The sequence below is a fragment of the Fusarium subglutinans genome (assembly GCF_013396075.1).
Source record: "Fusarium subglutinans strain NRRL 66333 chromosome Unknown NRRL66333_c0000100, whole genome shotgun sequence".
Lineage (NCBI taxonomy): Eukaryota > Fungi > Ascomycota > Sordariomycetes > Hypocreales > Nectriaceae > Fusarium > Fusarium subglutinans.
Window position 1 is genome coordinate 71,508 of NW_023502163.1, and position 22,226 is coordinate 93,733.

Below are 22,226 nucleotides of genomic sequence, written 5' to 3' on the forward strand. Positions count from 1 at the left end.
GGCAAAGGAATAGGGTAGACTCCGATACCCTTGGGTGCATGCATACCTCGAGGTTGGCCGACGTTGGTGACAAGTACGAGTCTTGGCAGGATCGTAATCTCACGACCCCATAAATACAAGATAATCAGCCCCAATGTCTGACCACTTTTCCTTGGCCTTTCAGCTTATTTCCTCGCGTGTGAGTGCCGTGATGTCTTGGCGAGCCAGTATGCAGCCAGGTCTCAACTTTTCCACTTCGTTGGACTTCTATGTCATAGTCTACATCTCATAGGGTATGGTAGTCGGCCCGGACAATCGCCTAGATTATATGCTTAATTTCTGGTCCAGCCAGCGGATTAAGTTAGGATAATAAAGATACAAGCCTTTGACCTAATAGCTAGCTAGTATTTCTTTTTACGGCAGGCAGGTAATACAAGCGTGCTGGCTACCGCCACCTTGGATATGGGAATGTACCGCGAATGAAAAACAGGGAGAACCCGGTACGTTAGCCAGCTTGTTTACCCGGATCCTCACCGTTATACGATCTTATCTCCGTATATATCATATCTGCATCACACGTCAATGCTTTCCCTCGGATGCAACGTCGCATTCGTGTACAAGAGCCTATCTCGAAACTAAACCCACCATACTTCCAAAAGCACTTGTCGAACACGAAACCAACCATTGGACGTAAGTAATCTTTAACTCAGTGAGGCTCTTGCTCTGGTCAAAGTCAAACCTGAAACATGGACCGGAAACATTACCGATTTGCCAAGCACGGCATATCGCGCTACTCCGGATAATCGGCCTTGTACGCTCCACCTGTCAACCCAGGGGCCAGGTCCACACGCGTAATTCATACCAATCATGAAGAAAGGAATCCGCGTACGGAGTGTCGACGGTGGCATTTGGCTTAATGGGGCTTCAAGTCACCCTTCTCATTAAACTCGATGCTCGTTGGCAGTCTGGGCACCAACCGGTATTGGAGGATAATCCTGCTCCGTAAAATAAACAATGAAGAGGGTCGTTTCTGGAAACATAGACATTCGGATATAACGGGTAATGGCTTGGCTGAGCATTGAAGATTCGGGGAATATATAAGCATATAGGTAGCACGGAAGAAGAAGAATAGCACACACACAAGATCATCACATTCCTTTTGCCGGTCAAAGGTTACTCTTTCACTAAGTACATTCGTTTATTTCGTCACTCATTACATACATACTTCTCTCTCTTCAACACCTCAAAATGACCAAACTCGGCCTCGCTCTTCTCACTGCCCTGGCCGGCAGCGCCATCGCCGTCCCCGCCCCAGCAGTCACCCAAGCTCCCGACGTCCACGCCTACGCCAAACGAGCCACATCCTGCACATTCTCCGGCTCCGACGGTGCCTCCAAGGCCAGCAAGTCGCAAGCCGCGTGCGCCACCATCGTCCTCAACAACGTCGCTGTCCCCAGCGGTGAGACCCTGGACCTCAGCAAGCTCAAGGACAACACCAAGGTCATCTTCAAGGGAACTACTACCTGGGGGTACAAGGAGTGGAAGGGACCTCTGATGAAGATCTCTGGAAACAAGATCACTGTTGAGGGCTCTGGTGCTGTGCTTAACGCTGGTGGTGAGAAGTATTGGGATGGAAAGGGAGGAAACAGTGGCATTACGAAGCCCAAGTTCTTTGCGGCGCATAAGCTCACTGACTCCAAGATTAACAATCTTTATGTCAAGAACACTCCTGTTCAGGCTGTGAGCATCAACGGTGTTAATGGTCTCACTATTAACCAGTTCACTCTTGATAACAAGGATGGTGATACCAAGGGCGGTCACAACACTGATGCTTTTGACATTGGTTCTTCCACTGGTGTTACCATCACCGGCGCCAAGGTCTACAATCAAGATGATTGCGTTGCCGTCAACTCCGGAAAGGTAAGTCACTTCTGAATTCTCCAAGAACAACTCACTGACTTCAACAGAACATCATCTTCCAGAACGGCTACTGCCACGGCGGCCACGGTCTCTCCATTGGCAGTGTCGGCGGCCGCGACGACAACATCGTCGACAACGTGCAGTTCCTCAACTCCGAAGTCACCAACTCCGCCAACGGCATCCGCGTCAAGACCATGAAGAACACCTCCGGCAAGGTCAACAAGGTCACTTACTCCGACATCACCCTCTCCGGCATCACCAAATACGGCATCCTCATCGAGCAGAACTACGACGGCGGTGATCTCCACGGCGAGCCCACCAGCGATCTCCCCATCACCGGCCTCACCCTCAAGAACATCAAGGGCAAGAACGGTGTCTCTTCCAGCGGCAAGAATGCTGCTATTGTTTGTGGAAGCTCGGGATGCAAGAACTGGACTTGGCAGAATGTTCAGGTCACTGGTGGTAAGAAGTATGATAGCTGCAAGAACGTTCCTAGCGTCGCTTCTTGCTAAATCATGACTTTTTGAGTCGTGAGTCGGTTGTGTTTCATCGGCTCATTCTGCGTGTGAGCCTGGCCTTGGAAGCATCTAGAGGACTCATTAATTCCCAACCGAGGTCATCAATTTGTAGCCCGATGGCTTTTACACTTCTTGTGAATATATAATAGCATTAAACCTTCAAACAATCTATTCATCAACTCTGATACCAAGCACTTTGCATTACGGCGTCTAGTACACACGAAAGAAGAAAGACAGAAAGAGTTCAATAAGTAAGGCACAACTCCAAACCATACCCTTTAGCCGATGCTCAAGTACCCGGGGAAAATCCAACAATTTCTCTGCTGTGTCTCAACGAAGTTGATCGCTCCCTGGATCACTGCAAAATTTGTGGTGTCGACGGGAATTCTTGGGCCTTGTTGATTATAAGCCTGCCATAACAACTGCGCTCTGTGACACACTTGGAAATGTCTCAAGAACTCCTCTCGGCTATAAACCTTCTGAATCTTGTCTTCTCTCTTGGGACGGTTTGGGAGCATTCGGATACATCCTTTGCAAGCGATTCCAGACTCGGTCTTGAGGGTACGCGGATCCAGGCAAGGTACTGCGCATGTCACTAAGTAATTGAATTCGGCCAAGTCTCTCCATGAGCGTGGCTTTCCCATATAGAGCTGCTCGACTTTGCTGTGTTCCACGATGTCTCGCCTCTAGCCTTTCAAGCCGACGAAAAAATCCCTGTCCCAGTCCCGCATGCGAGCCGCTGCATCTGGAGCTAGGGACTGTGCGAAAATGTTCCATGTTACAAATCTGGAAACGCGAGTTATGGGGTCTAGGCCGAAACCACGTCGTTGGCCAGTCTCAACGCAGCGTTGGCATAGTCGTAACCACTCAGGGATGCTGATGAGCATGGCATATTCGCCACAGATACCACAACGCATTGTGGTAAGTAGGTCATAGAAATCAACGACTAGCACACTTTGTGCATATTTTGTGCCGAGGATCGCCTTGTACAGATGAAGTGCCTCGATGATGGCTTTGTATACCTCGGACTGGCTTATGAATTCCCGCATTCCACGGCTTGTCTGTCGGAGATTGAACAAGGTCTGCAAGTCGAGCCACCAAATAAGACGCCGAAGGGCTCCAACAGGCCACTCGGGCCTGGGATAGTTACCGAAGATGATGCTGGGGTGGGGACGATTGTCGGGAACGAAGTAGGGTGCCGGCTGGTCGAGGATAGCAGGGGGGTGTGGGATCGGGCCGTGTATTGCGCCAGGAAGATACTGCTCATTGAATCGTGAATAGCCGATGGTTTGGATGATGCGATCATTGAGTTCCAAGGCAGTCATGGGCCGCGGTGGAAAATATGTGGCGGCGTTCATTGTGATAAGATGTTGAGAAGTGGGATGCTGTGATAATGATGGGAATGATGATGGGATTGATGGTGGGAGGATGATGGTGATGATGATGAAGGAGGGGAAAGGAATTCAGGCGTATGATGGTAATGTAGGAAGGAAGAGAGGCACTTGTAGTCAAAGCAGGAGGTATCGCGGTGGCACTGCCCATCTGTCTCCGAGCTTGAGTCGAGATTTCACAAAAGCATAAGGTGCTCAAGTTGAACAATATGTAACACAAATAAAAGTCGTAAATGAATTAAGAACGCTATTAATAAATTGAATCACTAGAGTTTACTCTTGTCAGCTCGAAGAGCGCCCTTCGTGTAGCCTCAAGTGCACTGTTTCTCTAGCTCGCCTGCAGCCTTGCTTCCTAACGTCTCTTCACTTCCGTTGACGCACACCAACTCATAAAATCAAGAAAACACAAAGTCTATTGCTCTAATCTTCTATAAATCACCCGGAAGAATCTCCGTGATATTACTCTTCGCCAACTCCCTCGTCGCATCCAAAACCTCCACCATCCTCCCCCTCGCCTCAACATTCTTCTCGCTCTCCATATTAGCCATCCCCATATGCTCCAATGTCACACATATCAACGACTCCATAAGCCGCTGTGCAAGTTCACCCGCATAACCTTGTTCGTAAAACGCCGGTGTTTCATTGACTTCCAACAACCACGCTGTTCCTTTCGAATCAATCAGGAAGTCAATGGCGAAGAGCTCAAAGCACTTATCCAATGGTGTAAACTTATCAGCCATTGTATGCGCGGCTGCACGGAGTAACTCTCCTGAGATTTTACAAGCTTGATCGAAGACGCTTTTCTTCCAATCACTAGGAAGTAAATCCTCGTCGATCTTCCAAAAGTCTCGCATGGATTCTTTGCTGGTGAACTCCTCTTCATCTTGGAGCGCGGTGTTGGTCAACGAAGATTTGAGACTAGGGTTCTTCCACGGAGGCTCATAGTCATCAAGAGCTAGTAAAGCGAGCATCTCATTGAAGACGTATACTTTTAGACGGCCGACGGAGAGGACGTAGGCTCGAACGTGCCACTTTCGACCATCGATGGGTGGAATGTTGACGATGTATTGCTGTGCAACGAACTCTCGAAGAAGAGCGGATGGAATACGTTCGTTTTCATCGATGACCAGATCCTGTATCTTGTTTGTTCCCTGGACGGAGAGTTTTCCAGTTGCTGTAATCAGGGCGTCTAGCGAATCAAGTCCAGGTGCTGATAAACTTGGCTTGAAGCCCTCGGCGCTGTCGTCGCTTTCGAATTTGGTGTCCGGTGTTTCAGCGTCTTCCTCGCTTTCTTCATCCTCCTCGGAAATATCAGCAGCAAGTTCAAGGTTACCCGCCAACTCGTCAATGGTGCTGAAGATCCGAATTCCATGGCCGCAATCAATCATGGCAGGTTTAAGAATCCACCAATCTCGCTCCGACGAATCCTTTGCTTCGTTATCCTCAAGCGAGTACAGCAAAGTCAAATCATCGGCTGCAGCCAACGCATCCTCAACATACTCGCTATAGTCGAGAGATAACTTTACAGTCGCGGGACTGTGACCTCTGAGGATGCTTTCAGGCCTTTTGGTGATCCAGTAATCCACGACGCTTGCCATGTGATCTTTCCGAGCCAACGCATCGCTGTTGGGATAGGCGTTGAGTAGTCCATGTTTGGCTCTATTCAGCACCGCGAAGTGATGGTTCAGCTCCCATCCATTGAGAAGCTGATACACAGTATCCGCATCCTCTGGAATATCGGTGAAATTCTCATGGCAGATGGCATCCGGTACATGTCGCTTGATGCATTCTTGTATATGGCCATCTAGCCACGGATTGGCGCTGTGAACATAGACGTGCATTTTCAATCTGGCTTTGGGTTATGTCTCAGCGAGTGATGGAGCCTTCTTCTGGAGGGAGAGCAGCTTGACGAGGAATTGATAGGCGAGTGAGTCTCGATTCCATAGAGTCGATAACAATTATTCTAGAAATTATCATCAAGTACGTACTTGATTGATGAGAGGGTTCAGTTTCCAAAACAGGATCAGAGCCAAGAGGTGCCTTTTAAACAACATGCTCACGGTCCTTTTGAGAAATATTTTAAAAGTGATTGCCAAGAGAACAATTCATGGTATTTACTAAGGTGATCCACTTATTCAGACATTTTGTTGACGTTCTATTGGGCGTTGCGTTATTAAACGTAAGCAAACATGATGAAGTTCATGATATTCTTCAAAATGCATGATCGGCGTTGCGCTCACCGTTTCTTGTCAGGGGTCATGCCAGGGCCCAAATCGAGATCATTGATCGTTCTACCATGTCTTCTTTGGCACATTTTGCCTAATGGTCAAATGTAAACCTTTTTTCTTGTGCGCCCATGAGTCGCTTGTCATGTTCTTGGTGGCGTGATTTGTAAGGTTGATTCCTGGCACTCATGTTTAGGTCTTTTTATTTCTCTCAAGTCTAAATATCCTCATCCCTCTCAACATTCTGTCTATTGCAGATTAAGCTGTCGATCTTTAATGAAATAGCCAAGTCTAATTCGTATACAAGGCCGTGATTCTGCAGCACATCGACCTCGTCATGACAGCCAGCCATTTCTAAGCCCAACCCTTAGCAATGAAAAATTATTCTATTCCGACCCATCCGCATGATTCTCGATACTATTCAGCCCTTTATTCATTGTTATCGAAACATCTTTAAATGAGCTTCTCTTTCCCGATCAAATGGAAATTGGCGTCGCATCGACGCCCGAAATGTTGGCCTGCAATCATTTCTCGTGCTCGATAACCTGAACAGGGCCTCATAGTAGCTATCAAGGTCTCCTGTATCCCCAGAATCGGAGGTTTCCGACTCGTCGTCTTCTTCCAGATCCAGAAATTGCTTCTGAACTCCAGTAGATGTAGAAGTATCAGGAACAGGGCACGGCTGTCTAGGCTTTGATACTTGACACACTTCATCGTCTCTCCTCTTCTCCCCAAAGGACGAATCTCCCCGGTTTGGAAGATCGGAGAGCCAATTCTGAACTTTTCCTTCCGGCTTTTGTTGGCTGGGATGGACTACTTGGCGAGGATTGCTGACGTTGCCATCCAAATAGCTGGTATAGTCGCCTTGTGGTTTTGTCATAACGTATGACGTTGAAAACATGCGTAGTGTAAGCGCTACATCACTGAAAGGCGAGTCGACGAGACTAGAAGTTGTAGGTGTCCGCGATGAACCCATGGAGAAGCTCCGTTTGTGGTAAGACCGAGACGCATCGTCGGCGCATTCGTGGAGAGTGAACAATTGCCGGTTATATCCAGGCTCAATGGTGGTGACAATGCGAGGTGGTTGCCGCTTGTTGCGCAAGGACGATGTGCGACGAGGAAACCTCAAAGGCGCTGGCATATCCTCGCTCGAAGAAGAGTAAAAGATCTGATTTCTCATTATGATGGTATAAGGAATGATGAAATTGGCCTTGCTACATCCACGAATCCTTCCAAGACTTTAAGTATATGGATGACGTTTCGGAATGCCCGTCGTGAATTGCGTTAAAAAGCTTATTACAGTGCCTCGCCGCAGTGACAGTTGGCACATTACGAAGCCGAGCGACTACTGACGGGCTGAGCTAGCTTTGGTGAAACCACTTTGCTATCAAAGCGCGGATAGTGACATATTAGGACAATTTTAGCGCCCCCTGATATGTCAATTTACGCTGTATACGGAGTAAACGCAACGCTAGGACTAAGCCCAGCGCAAGTGCCTCTTTTGTGGTCTGTGACCTGTCCCAGAACCGCGGATTGTTTCACCTCGTGACCTCGATACGCGGGTTGCCTTATCAAGGAGAGAAAGAGGCTGGACTAATTTTAGGTCACTTTGGTGATTGAATTGCGGCAAATGTGTGCTTTTATGTATAGGATAAATAGTAATTTAGATCATTTGATTGGGCCAGTATTTACACTAAAGAGACACTAAACAAAAACCCTTCAGTTTATTGATGAGATTCATACCCTTTGAATGTCCTTGTACTTCACTTTCCTATGCTGTAATGTTCGAAGGCATGAATGGCCATGCTACAATCATCCATTCTACCTTCTCTCCATACAGAAATTCGACCCTTACGGAGGGCATGCAAATGAGATTCATTTTCAGTGAGTATCATATCAAATTACCATGGCGATGATACTCCTCATAAAGTTAACTCACGAGCGTCGCGTTCGGTTCCGGTTACCCCCGTGAAACACGATATAAAGTCTATTACATGCTTAGCCGTGTCTCGGGGCGATCTCGTCACCTGTAGCAGGGGAACCCCTGCCGGGGACTGGAAGCTTCTCTTCCCCCCCCGGTAGTGACGACGTCGACTCGCAATGACATTCACAATCCGAGTCAGAATCGGACGACTCTTACGAAGATGCTTCCGCGGAGGGTATATTCTAAGCAACATCTGTAGAGATGCTTCCTGACGAAGATTAGACTTTGGGCTGCAAGCACAAATGATATGATCACAATACTCCTTTTTCTGCATCAGCCGTGTAGCAGAACGGCAATAGGGTTGCAATTAAACTCACTCCGTACACAGACAGAAATCAAGCGATACCTAAATGACTACAATTCTATTTGTATCACCGTTGTGTTTGTTTGAGTTTTGTGATAACTCACATCCCGAGGTGCGACGTAGAACATTGACGCTTGGCCCATCGAGTACTAGCTACCGAGCTATCATAAATCCCCTGATCTACCTGCCGATAGACCTGCATGCCGCGGCATACGCTTATTAATTGCCAAGGCCCATTGTTGTGCCGATTGGGGGGCTTACCAGACGACGACCCGGGTGCACAGGGACCCGAGATTCACCGTTTGTCATGTGGCACAGACGACAAACCTTCGCTCACGAAGAGCGGATGATTGGCTAGAGCTTTCTTGCTAGAGGCCTTCTGGATGGTGGCTTGGTTCTAGACTGTTCGTGTACTGTTCTCTTGTCACTGTTTGGAATGGTGTGCAGCGCTGGATAGGGGAAGGGAAGAATGAAGCAAGCTTGGTTCAGTCGAGAGCACTCAGTCCTCCAAGTCGGCAAATTTTGTCTATTATCAAGGTTCTTCTAAGTAATACAGAAAATAATAATGTCGTACAATAAACGCTACAGTAATCGCTCCTATTAAATGCACAATGCTTCAATCATGAGATCTTGAAGATGCTACCACGCTAATACTTTTGCGTGCTTCCTTTTCCAGGCCCCGAGGGTATCGTCGTCGCATCGATGGTCGAAACTTCCCGTCAACCTTTGTAGCGAAAGCGGAAGATGAGTCCATTTGTAGCAGGGTCAGGTGGTATGCATCGAGGCCTGTTGTAAAATCCGTGGCGTCGTGAAGGTCAGGCTTTCCGTAGTCTACATATCCATGTGTTGGACTTGTAGGTTGTATGCTTTCATAGCATGTGTCCAAGAAGTCCAGGTAGTTTAAGAGACCCTCGGTTCCGGGAATAGACTCCCTTGGTTGTTCAGTATCAGTCGTTGATGAAGTTTCGTCTTCGCTGCTTTCCTCTAGGGCCTGCGGTGCATATTAGGCTTATGCTTCATGGTATTTAATAAGATCGGTTGGCTTACATCCACATATCTTACATCCAACCATGGAATATCAGGGAGCTCCAAGAGCCACCGATGCACCCGTTGATCAAGGCTCTCGCGACTGTTTACAAAGGTTCCAGTGATTTCCTCTGGTAGAATGGAACGAAGATGTTCGTGGGATTTCCAAACGACGGAAGAAGGAGAACAGATATAGAGCTGTGACTGTTCATCACTGGCGAGAGTATCACCGGAAATAGCTTGATGTAAAGATGCTGACGGAGTTTCCCAGGAGAATCTCTGTCGTTCGAGGGTTGCCGAATCCTCCCGGAGGGCTTCCTGCACAGTGAATGGTTGAAAGTCGAAATGGATGCCGTCTAAAGCCTCAAAGGCGCCGTTGATGGTTGCATCCATGGCCAAGGGGGCTGGTTGGTAAGACGTCCGGTCAAATGTCCGAGGAACGGACATTGTTGAAAGCATTTGAACGCTTGGCTGATTGATCGTGAACTGGACTGAGTGTATTCTAGAGCTTTTCTCTTGGCTTGTGTTGAATTATAAATAAAAATGTCTGGTCTGTTCGTGGTATACTGATGCCCAACTACAAGGCCTCTGCAATGGTCATAGCATCAATACTACCTACGGTATTTCGTTGCAGGCTAAATCTGAAACATGTCGGAGATTGTTGACATTGAACTCACGCTCTGTTAAGAAGCTTCCTCATATGTCATACTGCAGCTCAGACTGGTCTGTTCTTGGAAATGGTCGCGAGATGGTAACCCCAACGGTCCATCTGCAACCCGATAAGCGATGGAAAATCAGCCGATTCTTTCTTACCGAAGAACACGAGAAATTCTAGACGAAATAAAGCCACAAAGTTAATTATTTCCTTATTACCTGAAATATGACTAAATTTACTAGCCTCACCGGATTTGAGACGTGTTTGCGTCATTAAATGGCGGGTCTAATTGGATGTCGAAGTTGACGTCGTATTCCGCTATGCCACGATGAGAAGGTCGCGTGCGAGGATTGATGTGCCGTGGCCCGAACTCTATTTAGTGCAGCGTACATATAAGAGACCAAGCGTCCTGGGATCCCCCCAGTTGCTTTAGCCTTTGGAGCTCGTGCCATTGTTCTCGTAACTTCTCAATACAGTGAAGGAGTTCCTTGGCGTGTCATGTTTTTGCCCGCACGATGAGCAAGTTACTCACACGAAGTCAAGAACGGGAAGTCATGTCATAACCGAACACCAAGTCTGCCTTGCCTAACTACGCCATTTGCTGCTAATCGCATGTTATAGCTACTGTTCGATTCTAGGCCACTTCGGAAGAAGTGAGACTAAAAGATACGAGGTTCTCATCTCCTTGTCAGTGAAGATGGGGTTAGTACAACAAGAATGGAGATTCGTAACTTGGCTTTCTGGGGAAGCTCTGCGTCAACTCACCGGAACTTCCGGCCCGTTCCGCAGATCACGACACTTCGAGGTTGTTGTAGGAATAGACGTTGGGTCCCCCCCGTACTAACCGGCTCATTCCGGATGATCACGTCCTGGCACGTTTCCTTTTAATTACAGCGAGCCAAGTAAAACGCATGGACACATTCCTAACTGAACATCTCACTGAGGCAAGATGTCGGACCGATAAGGAATCACCATGACTGGCCATGATATGCCAGTACGTTCTCTCTGCTGATTTAAGCCCTCAGCCGTCAGTTTCGACTGTATCTAATATAGTAATATTAAAACATCTACCTAATATGATCGATGCCACAAAACTCAGGCCAGCGCTTTGAGCGGACCGTGCGTGTCGCTGCGGGAATTTGATATCCTGATTGCTCCCCCCGCTAGCGGCAATTGTGAATCAAAGTTATTAACAGGGAGCTTTGTTATAAGTAGCATTGGGTGATAAACGAGAGTTGCATGTTTGTGGAACCCGTTTGCAAAGTGATCGGCATACGGCAGAATGAGCCGAAGATGAGATCGAGAATACCCACAGCGGCAAGGTCGCTCAGGGGGCACGATCAGAGCGCTAATCAAGTAGAGGAAGTGGCAGTAAATTAGGTGGTGGAGTAGTCGGTATACATACATCTCCCAGTTAATTCGCGCGCAATTTCCTTCGAGAAAGATAGCTAAACCCAAGCGCTTAAAACCTTCCGATGTCAATCACATCTTCTGATCCATAATCTCCGTTCTGCTCCCGACATCGGACATCGATACAGCATACGACCTTCTAGAAACACCCGACGCTCTAGCCCAAGCCTCAACGTCTTTATCCCTCACTGCAGTCCCCTCCTCAACGACCGCACGCGTTTCAGCCGACACAACCTGGGCGGTAGCCTGCCAAGCATTGCCTAGATCAGAAGCCCTTGTCTTGAATTGAAACAGGGCCATCGTACTGCAAAGTAGGAGTAAGTGAACCAAGACCATGCTCAGAACTACCACCAGCCCCGTCCATCGCACTGGAATGAGCATCTCGACTGAGTTTACGGTGGTGACTTGCTTGCGCAGGTCGAACTCAGCCATGCTATCGTAGAAGATCATGGAGTGAAACCTAAAGGCAAGAGCTTGTATTGCTAATGCAGGATCCCCCGTCGCTCGTAGGATGTCCTGGATGAGAGAGACATGCACAGCGTGTGCGGCCCACCAAGCGATCCAATCCTCCTCATAGAGACCCTTGTAGTTAGTCATTGCCCAGCCTCCTTGGGGCGAGTAGCCCAACAGCGCTTGTATCAGAGCAATGTTTCTTGGCTCCGTCATTGACTTTGAGTATTTCGAGTTGTGCACTCCAACTTTGAGCTGCATAACATGTCGATCTTTGTAGTCTTTATTGAAAACTCCAATGCCGAGCTGTTTCTGTAATTGCTCACTACTCTTCGAACTGTCATTCCTCTGCCACTCGACAGTGGGCTCAGATTGGATTGTCATCCCAGTCATGGTAATTTCGTACAGCTCCGGTGCGTTTTCCGCGACAAAACACATCGTTGCACTGAATACTTCAGTACCATTCTTCAGCGAAGCTGTTGTCCAACGACCTTCCATGTTTGTCTTTAATCTTTTCAGTTGGTCAATCTTATTTATCGCTTCGCTCTCATCAGTCTCGCCACCTAGGTCCAGGTGCCCAAATCCATGCAGCAGGATTGGGCTGGACTTGAGAAGCAACACGGGGATGAAAGTGAAGTTCCGGCCCGACAGGGGATCAATAAGTCCCAGATCTCCACGGGGACCAGCATGGTAATTGTTAGCGAGCGAGAGTGGCAAGCTAGCTCTATCGCTTTCGTTCCATTTTGTTGGAAGCTGGGCGTTAAACGTGAATTTAGAATCAGACCAATTCTTGAGAAAGCCCGGGCCATTCTCCGTCGACCTGATATCGAGCTCTGCCTGAAGGCCCGATCTGCTTGCAGTAAGACCGAAGCGAATTCTTTCAAGGTTAGGGCTGAAACAGACTGTTCTGAAGTTACCCACCAGCCCTGGCCCAGAGTAGTGCTCTAGAGTTGTTCTAGACTCTTCCTTCATGTAGGGCAGAAGAGCACGGTAGGTATTCCCGGTATCGGCAATCTCGGCAGTCGCTGCAACATTGCCGGGTTTCATCTCGCCGAATCGCCAGTTTGCAGAGGGACTGGACCTGTAGTGGAGAACACCATTCGCAGACAAGGTAGTATTCGGTCCGAGCCCAATTGGAAGAAGCTTTGTCTTCACAGGTCCAGCGATATTGACGTTCTCCAAGTCTGTAAGCAGTATCGTGGATGTAAAGGTCGAAGCGACTAGGATAATTGTCCCTAGAATAATGATCGAAGCGTGCAGCACACCGAATACGCTGAGTCCAGCAACTCGTAATGAAGCAGGGAGGATTGTGTAAGGACTCGAACCCGATGCTCGTTGGATCGAAACTGCCGCGATATCGCGAAACCTGGTGCCAGTAGTCTCGAGCATAAGCGCAGCGACAGCCGCGGCTACAAGGCTAATGTGAAGGCCTATCGATACACGTATTGCGGCAGAGCAGATGGTAATGATCTTGGCAGCCATGTCGCGAAAGACTATGGTATTCCAAAACTCGGGTGGCTCTTCTCGATCTCGGGCTGTTTGCGCACCTTTCCAAAGAAGCACCAGTATGGCGCATGAGGCCAGGATGACCATGGTACCAGTGATGACTGTAAAAAGGCCTAGTAGTCCTATCTTGTGCCACCAGCGATGCTTTGAGTATTTGTTCCATGGTATTGGACCTTGTGATTGCGATTCTCCCAAAACATTCTGCTCATGAGCGATTTTCAATACAGCTGGTTCTGAGTCTGTATCGGCGCGAGGTAGTGATACAGAATCAGCCTCCCGTAATGATTCATAGCGATTGGAGAGCTGAGGAGTTATTTCTTCTAACCGTATATGCTGCTCTAGGCTTCCTAGAGGAAGATCAGTCGTATCAGTAGAAATAATAGGTTTGTACTGTGCCATTATGAGGCTTAGATTAGGAGCAACATAGAACGATAACAGAGTGCAAATAACGCGGAAACTCATTGTGTTTTATGCCCCGTTTCCGATGCATCTTCATAACACCACACCAGACGTGATGGTGGCTATATGTCATTATCTAAGACTTCTGATTAAACCGTCATTTCTGATAAGCAAACTGCCTGCCCCTCGCAGAGTCCTGCACTCATTGATTGCTCGTTCTTGGCAATCAGGCTGTGAAGGATTCTGCAGAGCTGTATCGACGGACCAATACGTGGCTGTTCTTTGCGGCGGGTGATTGATCAGCCCACCAACTTCCTTTCAGCTCATGCAAGAGTATATTGCTTAGAGCTTTTATTGGTATTCAGTCGTTGTCATAGTGGGTGCGACACCCTTAAAGCGTGCTTCTGCTCGTGGCTTGTCTCCATCGCCAGGTTGGCCACCAACCTCAGTGGAACACAATGGGGATAAAATGGGACGCAATGACCTAAAAATACAGCAGAATTTCTTATCTTATTTATGTATGTATAGATAAGATGTTAGCGTGTCCTATTGGCCTGATAGAATCGCCCGCTCGATGGCCTCTCCCAACGTCTGCGTATTTCCGTTACCACCAATATCCGCCGTCTTGACTTCCGCTCCCGACTTTGCCAGCACAGTCTCAATAGCTGTCATCATCCCCGCAGCAGCATCTGCATACCCAAAATGCGATAGCATCATCTGACCTGCCCAGATCATTCCAATGGGATTAGCAATCCCTTTGCCGTAAATATCCGGTGCACTTCCATGAACAGGCTCGAATAAGCTGGGGAAATCACCCGTTGGGTTGAGGTTTGCTGACGGAGCAATGCCAATCGTTCCCGTGCATGCAGGGCCCAGATCAGATAGGATGTCGCCAAAGAGGTTCGAGCCAACCACAACATCGAAAATCTGAGGCCGTTGGACAAAATGCGCCGTCAAGATATCGATGTGATACTTCTCAACCGCAACGTCAGAGTAGTTCTTACTCATCTCAGCCACGCGACTATCCCACCACGGCATAGTGATGCTGATACCATTGCTCTTCGTCGCACTCGTCAACTTCTTCCTGGGTCGACTTTGCGCAAGATCAAAAGCATAGCGAAGAACGCGATCGACTCCAACACGCGTCATGACGGTATCTTGGATCACAGTCTCTCTCTGTGTTCCTTCAAACATGATTCCTCCGACGCTGGAGTACTCTCCCTCCGTGTTCTCACGCACGATCCAAAAGTCGATATCGCCGGGTTTGCGACCTGCAAGGGGAGATGGAATGCCAGGCATGAGTCGACATGGGCGTAAGTTGATGTACTGATCGAATTCACGGCGGAATTTGAGAAGACTGCCCCAGAGACTAACGTTGTCGGGGACTTGGTCGGGCATGCCAACGGCGCCGAAGTAGATGGCGTCAAAGTTCTGGAGAGTATTTTTCCAGTCATCAGGCATCATCCTCCCATACTTCTCATAGTAATCGCAGCTGGCGAAGTCGAACTCTTGGAATTCGAGTGAGAGATTGAATTTGTTTGCTGCGGCTGTGAGACACCGGACGCCGTATGGCATGACTTCTTTGCCGATGCCATCACCGGGGATGACGGCGATTCTGAGTGTTTTGGACATTGTGAGAAGTTTATCAAGTCAGGTCCTGGATGCGACTCTTTGAGACTGCTTGTCTTTTAGGGGAGGGTTTTCTCTAACTTATGTCTGACGGCTTGTGGCTCATAAGTGTTCGGCGGTTATACCAAAGGCCGACGATATCGGGATATAGAAATGCCGATGAGGAATCCCCGCTTCCCCAGGAGCGGGGATTTCTTTGTCCGCTACTCTTATCGGCGTAAGGACCCCGATAGGATCGGACTGAGTGCTGTTTGGCCGACTGCTTGTGCGACCGAACCTCAAAATGTCAGGAAAATCAAATCTAAGAAATGAATTACTATGCTACCGCTTCGTCAATCACTCTCATGGTCAGGTCTCTGGTTCGGCGTGTTTGACCGTTGTCATACGGCAGAAGGTAAGCCCGCTAGTGGTAAGTGGCCGAGGTTTGGCAGTGAGCCCGTGAAATTATGACGGCATAGTCACTCTCGGCAATTAATCATCACCAAGATACATTGTTTAAGCAGCTTGTCTACCAAAGGGCGTTGACGAGATATAAACCCAGTAAACAGCGCGTACGGCCCAGGTTCCTTGATCTTTTCTCACCATATCTCACAATTGGCTTATTAAAATGTTTGACAACTTTGAACCTTTCGCAATCAAGACAAAGTCCAACCCGGACATCACCATCAACGGCTTGAAAAGCGGCGATTCCTCCTCCAAACCTGCTCTTCTTCTCATCCATGGCTTTCCTCAAACACTACATATCTGGCACCGTGTCGCGCCTCGGGTTCTCGATAAGTACAACGTTGTACTGATTGACATACGAGGTTATGGAAAGTCCTCCAAACCTGGCGATGTAGCTTCATATGCAAAGAGCGCCATGGCTAGAGATTGTATCGATGTCATGGATGCCCTCGGCTATACTGGGTCTTTCTTCGTCTGTGCTCATGATCGTGGTGCCAGAGTAGCGCATAAACTCGCCGTCGATTATCCTGATCGCATTCGCAAGTTCATTCTACTCGACATCTGTCCTACACTAGCAATGTATACCAAGACGGATTTCGACTTTGCAAAAGCTTACTTCCATTGGTTCTTCCTCATTCAGAAAGAACCTCTCCCCGAGACACTCATCACCGCGAAGCCTAGAGAGTTAGCAGAAATGTTCATGGGCGGTCGTCAAGGCGATGGGTTATCCATCTTTGAGCCAGAGTGTTTCGAGATCTATGCCAAGAATTTGGAAGATCCTGCAACGGTTCATGCTATGTGTAATGATTATCGCGCAAGCGCGACAGTCGATCTGGAGGAGGCGCGTGAGGATCTGAAGCAAGGTCGAAGGATTCAGAGTCCATTGCTTGTCTTATGGGGAAAGCATGGAGTTATCGAGAAGTGCTTTGATGCTGTGAAGGAGTGGAAGGATGTTGCTGATCCGGGTGTACTGGTCCAAGGTCGCAGTGTTGAGTCGGGGCACTATGTTCCCGAGCAGGCGCCTGACGTTGTAGTCTCCGCGATTCTGGAGTTCCTTAACTGAGCGCTGGAGGGGGTAACAACATAGTGTCAACAAGGAGACGTTTCCGTAAAAATAAATACGTCATAATCCGTTCTCGGCTCGTGTCACAATCGACTCTGTAGACGCAGACAGCATACCCGGTATAAGAAAGAGCCATGTTAAGATGCGCCCTTTACCCTTCTGATGGACCACGCGGAGAGAGAGAAAAAAACATGTCTAACGCCCAGTAAGATGAGAAAACGTCTAGACGCCAAAGAAGCATAAATCAAATGAGTTCAGCTAGAGGTGACACGAGACTAGCGTTGATGATTTGGTGGAGGAGCAACGCGAAATCAAGCAGCCAATATCAGAAGCCGTAGAGCCCCCGTGTTTCGGAAACCCATCTTTTGGGAATACGATAGTCGGGTTGGCCGCCAGCCAAATTTATCGTTGCCAATAACGCCCAAAAACGTTGCGACCCTTTTGAGACGAGAGAGAGTGATGTGAGGGGCGACGGTTATCAACACAATTTTTCACATTCCAGTGATTTCTCAGCGGGTTCATCACAGTTTTGCGAGCATGCCTGAGACTGAGATAGCGGATGGCGGGGACTAGTGCGGGAATAGAGATCGTGCATCACTGCCCATGTTCGGGAAGGCTTCAAGTTCCATGCATAAATTCAAGGTTTGGGTTGAGTTGTCCGTTGCAAGCTAGACATTTATGGAGAGAAAAGGCGAGCCAATTAGAGGCACTATCTAGGTTCTGACATTAAAGAGGCGCCGTTCTGTCGATGGTCTTGTTGCTGTGATGAGCAGTTTCTCTATAGGGTAGTTCTGCCTTCAGGTTCGATATCAATGATATAGACATGTTCATCGAAGGAGGGGAGGATAATTGTTCATTTTGTTTTGCGTTGTGATCAATATTCACATTCATCGAATTTTTTGTCTTCTTTTGATCTTGTTCACGTCATTGCGCCCAAAAAAAACGTATGTTAATCACAAAAAGTAAACCGTAGCTCAATGACCTCGTTCTCAGGTTTGACGTCAAAACGCATACCTCGATAAAAGCTATCGAAATTTCACGGTCATCAGAAGCTTTCCCATCTTGGAGTGGCGTTCCCAGTGATCCGAATTGAGAATTGAAAAGCAACTGGAGCTATAATATCAACAGGCATCTTTGAGCTATCGCATCCCCGACGATCCAATGGCGATGGCGATGTCCGCTAAACCTTCGAGAACAAGAATGGTCACTAATCCTGCAGCTCACCTATGCAGACAAGGGTTAGACATATGCCAATCTCCTGCTAGAACGTCTTGTAATCGCCAACGGGGTGGCTACGGTTGGCTGAGGATCCTCGCGAGGCCTACACACGGGCATGCCGCTAAGAAGGATACATGCACCGGGGCCGTCACGATTAGCGGACCGTTGGTGTGGTTTTATTCTTCATTCTGGTACGGGGTGCTTGCTGCACCCAATCTAGGGCCCGCGTCGTGTCCCCGTGGTGCAAGGAACGGCCAAAACATGCGCGGGCAGGGCAGACCAGCTGAGGGATGGATCGCCGAGACGGAAGGCGTTTTCTGGGCGTCCAGGGCAGAAACGGCCGAGAACGGGGATTCCGGAAGATGCCTTCTTGGTATCTCGGTATACAACAGCTTGGCGCAGACTTGGCAAACGGGAAAAGCTGCCGTGATGGTGTCGAGAGCTGGACATGAGATAATGGCGATGGACATCACAAGCTGGTCGAGAGAGTTGATATGCAACAATCTAACGTTAGGTTTAAGCTTAGAGACAAGTCTAGAGCTGAGCGCCGAAAAGTAATTATTCTTGAAACTAGTGATCTACAATTCTGTATCCAGACACCGAATTCAAGACTCGGTTTACCAAAACGACATGGTCAGACACTCGTCAAGATCTCATCCGTTCGCCGAAGGAGCGGGTATCATGCGTACATACGACAGCCACGCAAGGATGCCGCCAACAACGACCAACTTCACGTGCATTAGACAAAGCGGGAATCGGAAATGTCAGGCCAAAAGAACACCCAAAAACGATAAATAATCCCTGTCGTTAAAACAAGTGGCCATCAAAAGGACCCAATAAACAGAGATAGTGCATGTTAGTGTCGCGGGTGCAATCTGTCCAGTGAGATCTCTCCATTTCCCCATGTGGCCGTTTCAAATGGCTCTGCACGTTTCGCGCGGGGAGATGGAGCCTCAACGGGGAGAAGGTCTAGATTTGGTAAAAGAGAACAAGGGCCTCGCGATTGGAATTTGGAACTGCGATCTAACCAGGAAGAGAGACCGAACGGTGGAGTCTTTCGGGCGAGGGCTAGATTTTACAGTTCGATCGCTGGTCAATTGAATTGAATTGACTTGCTGAGAGTACGGTCGCCAAGACTCTTAAGCCGAGACGATGGATTCCAGCGCTGTAAAATCGGAGGATGTCCGTGTTACGAGCAATGACTGGTGATACGAACTACAGCGGGTAAAAGGTTGTATTTTTCAATCTATCTTGTTATCTTGCTTGAAACGGGGGAGATTTGTTATGTCTGAGAACCCAAGCAACGCATATGCACGTGCGTGCACATCCCTCCCTCTTGGCGATAAGCATACTTTTGTGCCTGTGAATAAACTTACTTTCAAGCATTTTTCCAACTCTAAAAAATCTCTGCAGGGTTTCTTCACTAGAAATACCCACGATTCGAAAAGAGAGCACGCGACTCGCCCAGAACTCAGCTTCTAGCCAAGCAGTGTCACCGATCGCTTGGCCATCTCTTGTCCCGCAGTTTGTGGCGTAGCCCCCCATGCTTCTGGTCCTCAAAGCTCTGGCCAATCAAAACGCAGAATTGGAGCTGGAGATCTCGCACGTGGGGTTTTGGAGAGAGGTGATAGGGTTGATATGCTTAATTCTTTAGTGCCCTTGCCAACTCCACCCAGACTTCTTCTTCGGGCGGGATCCAAAAGCGGCAAACACTCACGATGGGTGTGAAAGGCGTGAAGCCACCGTGTAATCGGTAGCCATATCGTCTCACCGAGGAGTCAAACTCAACACGCAGTGGCTCCAGGCTTCTGGACCTGGGGTGGGGGTGTACGCACGGAACTACTGTAAGCTTAGGGACCTTTGAGTTTTTAGCTTCTTTGGCAGGGGGGGAGCTCGAACAACCCATGGATAACTTTTTTAATTTTTAATGTTTCGGTGGTACTGCAGAATTCCTTTAAAGTCTCCCCTCCAGGACCCCGAACTCTGGATCTTGTCTTTCCTTGCTCGAGCATCCTCTTCTTCCATCCCCCCTTCTCCATCCTCACCAGAGAAGCAAGCTTCATACAGCTTAGCTACCTTTCTTTTTTACTCCCCCTCTTTAATACACAACAGCCAGGATCCGTCACAATGGTTCTCGAGGCTTACACTTACGTCTTTGCCATTGGCAGTTGCTTTGCTCTGCTTGAGGCCTACAACAACGGTGCCAGTACGTGTAACCCCTCACCTTCACATGCATTTCGCAGATAATTAACGATCTTCTACACAGACGATGTCGCCAACGCTTGGGCTACCAGTGTCTCATCGCGCTCCGTCACATACCGAGGAGCCATGGTGCTCTGCTGTATCTTCGAACTCCTCGGCGCCCTAGCAGTCGGTGCCCGAACCGCCTCGACAATCAAGAACGGTATCATCCCCATGGAGTCATTCCGCGACAACGCCGGTGTCCAGCTCCTCGCCTTCGCCTGTGCCTCAGCTGGTGCTTCCATCTGGGTCATGTGGTGCACCAAGCACAACGCCCACGTCTCCTCCACATACTCGCTTATCTCGTCGCTTGCTGGTGTTGGTATCGCTACTGTTGGTGCTAGCAAGGTCGAGTGGGGCTGGAATGGTGGTCAGGGTCTCGGTGCTATCTTTGCTGGTCTCGGTATGGCGCCTGCTATCGCTGGTTGCTTCGGTGCCATCATCTTCTCCCTTGTCAAGTTCGTTGTCCACGTCCGAAAGAACCCTGTTCCTTGGGCTGTCTGGACCTCTCCCTTCTTCTTCCTTATCGCCGGTACCATCTGCACTCTCTCTATCGTCTACAAGGGATCTCCTCGTCTTGGACTCGCCTCGAAGCCTGCTTGGTACATCGCCTCCGTCACTCTCGGTGTCGGATTCGGTCTCTTCTTCCTCTCCGCCATCTTCTTCGTCCCCTTCGTCCACGCCGTCGTCATCAAGAAGGACTACACTCTCCGTTGGTGGGATGCCATCCAGGGCCCTCTTCTGTTCAAGCGCCCCGCTCCTCCTGATGCCGAGAACGCTCGTGTCCCCAACTATGCTGTCATTCAGCACGGTGCCGAGGAAGATGACGTCTCCGTCTCCCAAGAGTCCGAGAACCCCAGCCCCAAGAAGATCAGCGACGACGAGATCACCCCCGCCGCTGTCCCCAGCTCCGAGGTCAACGAAAAGCAGCACCTCAACCTTTCCGAGTCTACCCAGGAGGATTACCAGAAGATGCTCAAGAAGGCTGAGGACAAGCACCACGCCAACCTACGCAAGGGCAAGGGACCTCTCGGCTGGGCCATGCGCACTCTTCACGCCAACCCCATCGGTGCCGGTTCCATCCACGAGACTCACAACCTGATTGCCCTCGTCAAGCGCGTTCCCGCTCAGATCGTCGTCGCTCTTCTCTACGGTGCTCACTACGACATCCACACTGCTCAGATGGGTATTGAGGCCACTCCCGAGGGTCGCCGCATGGCCCGTGTCTACGAGCATGCTCCCAAGTATCCCAACGAGGTTGAGTACCTGTACTCTTTCGTCCAAGTCATCACTGCCTGCACTGCTTCTTTCGCTCACGGCGCCAACGATGTCGGTAACGCTGTCGGTGTCTGGGCTGGTATGTACGCTGCTTGGCACTCTGGCAAGCCCGCCGAGAAGAAGGCCGAGGTTCCTCTCTGGCAGATTGGTATTGTCGCTGCCACCATTTGCATCGGTTTCATCACTTACGGTTACAACATCATGAAGGGTAAGTCTCCATCCTATCGCCTCTTCTGAATAACGACTAACTCTCACTAGTTATGGGTAACAAGATCACCTACCACTCTCCCAGCCGTGGTTCCTCCATGGAGATGGGTGCTGCCATCACTGTCCTCGTCTTCTCTCAGTACAAGCTCCCCGTCTCCACCTCCATGTGTATCACTGGTGCCACCGTCGGTGTCGGCCTGTGCAACGGCAGCCTCAAGGCTGTCAACTGGAAGCGAGTCTTCCTCCTCGTCTTCTCTTGGATCATGACCATCCCCATCGCCGGTCTCATCGGTGGATGTCTCATGGCTCTCGCCCTCAATGCCCCTCACTTTTAAGCATCTCACTCATGATTTCTGATACCTTTGAGAGCTTGACGCTC

General features: G+C 49.1%; 9 protein-coding genes across 9 annotated transcripts; 3 read left to right on the forward strand and 6 right to left on the reverse strand.

The window, feature by feature from the left end:
- Nucleotides 1-1,227: 1,227 nt before the first annotated feature.
- FSUBG_7714 (polygalacturonase) lies at nucleotides 1,228-2,411 on the forward strand (the record flags this gene model as incomplete). The annotated part of the gene is made up of 2 exons (XM_036686047.1): nucleotides 1,228-1,899; nucleotides 1,947-2,411. 2 exons carry the CDS (start codon nucleotides 1,228-1,230, stop codon nucleotides 2,409-2,411), a joined length of 1,137 nt encoding a protein of 378 aa, XP_036536765.1.
- Nucleotides 2,412-3,103: 692 nt separating this feature from the next.
- Nucleotides 3,104-3,775, reverse strand: FSUBG_7715 (cyclin-like f-box; the record flags this gene model as incomplete). The annotated part of the gene is made up of 1 exon (XM_036686048.1): nucleotides 3,104-3,775. The coding sequence occupies one exon, from the start codon at nucleotides 3,773-3,775 to the stop codon at nucleotides 3,104-3,106; it is 672 nt and encodes a 223-aa protein (XP_036536766.1).
- Nucleotides 3,776-4,236: 461 nt separating this feature from the next.
- Nucleotides 4,237-5,649, reverse strand: FSUBG_7716 (tubulin-tyrosine ligase; the record flags this gene model as incomplete). Its single annotated transcript, XM_036686049.1, has 1 exon — nucleotides 4,237-5,649. The coding sequence occupies one exon, from the start codon at nucleotides 5,647-5,649 to the stop codon at nucleotides 4,237-4,239; it is 1,413 nt and encodes a 470-aa protein (XP_036536767.1).
- An 823-nt stretch (nucleotides 5,650-6,472) lies between these two features.
- On the reverse strand, nucleotides 6,473-7,213 carry FSUBG_7717 (uncharacterized protein; the record flags this gene model as incomplete). The annotated part of the gene is made up of 1 exon (XM_036686050.1): nucleotides 6,473-7,213. One exon carries the CDS (start codon nucleotides 7,211-7,213, stop codon nucleotides 6,473-6,475), a length of 741 nt encoding a protein of 246 aa, XP_036536768.1.
- A 1,607-nt stretch (nucleotides 7,214-8,820) lies between these two features.
- FSUBG_7718 (uncharacterized protein) lies at nucleotides 8,821-9,794 on the reverse strand (the record flags this gene model as incomplete). The annotated part of the gene is made up of 4 exons (XM_036686051.1): nucleotides 8,821-8,847; nucleotides 8,896-8,918; nucleotides 8,976-9,312; nucleotides 9,369-9,794. 4 exons carry the CDS (start codon nucleotides 9,792-9,794, stop codon nucleotides 8,821-8,823), a joined length of 813 nt encoding a protein of 270 aa, XP_036536769.1.
- Nucleotides 9,795-11,484: 1,690 nt separating this feature from the next.
- On the reverse strand, nucleotides 11,485-13,767 carry FSUBG_7719 (uncharacterized protein; the record flags this gene model as incomplete). Its single annotated transcript, XM_036686052.1, has 1 exon — nucleotides 11,485-13,767. One exon carries the CDS (start codon nucleotides 13,765-13,767, stop codon nucleotides 11,485-11,487), a length of 2,283 nt encoding a protein of 760 aa, XP_036536770.1.
- Nucleotides 13,768-14,313: 546 nt separating this feature from the next.
- Nucleotides 14,314-15,399, reverse strand: FSUBG_7720 (D-malate dehydrogenase; the record flags this gene model as incomplete). Its single annotated transcript, XM_036686054.1, has 1 exon — nucleotides 14,314-15,399. One exon carries the CDS (start codon nucleotides 15,397-15,399, stop codon nucleotides 14,314-14,316), a length of 1,086 nt encoding a protein of 361 aa, XP_036536771.1.
- A 604-nt stretch (nucleotides 15,400-16,003) lies between these two features.
- Nucleotides 16,004-16,903, forward strand: FSUBG_7721 (fluoroacetate dehalogenase; the record flags this gene model as incomplete). Its single annotated transcript, XM_036686055.1, has 1 exon — nucleotides 16,004-16,903. One exon carries the CDS (start codon nucleotides 16,004-16,006, stop codon nucleotides 16,901-16,903), a length of 900 nt encoding a protein of 299 aa, XP_036536772.1.
- A 3,345-nt stretch (nucleotides 16,904-20,248) lies between these two features.
- FSUBG_7722 (family inorganic phosphate transporter) lies at nucleotides 20,249-22,182 on the forward strand (the record flags this gene model as incomplete). The annotated part of the gene is made up of 3 exons (XM_036686056.1): nucleotides 20,249-20,327; nucleotides 20,388-21,848; nucleotides 21,899-22,182. 3 exons carry the CDS (start codon nucleotides 20,249-20,251, stop codon nucleotides 22,180-22,182), a joined length of 1,824 nt encoding a protein of 607 aa, XP_036536773.1.
- Nucleotides 22,183-22,226: the final 44 nt, after the last annotated feature.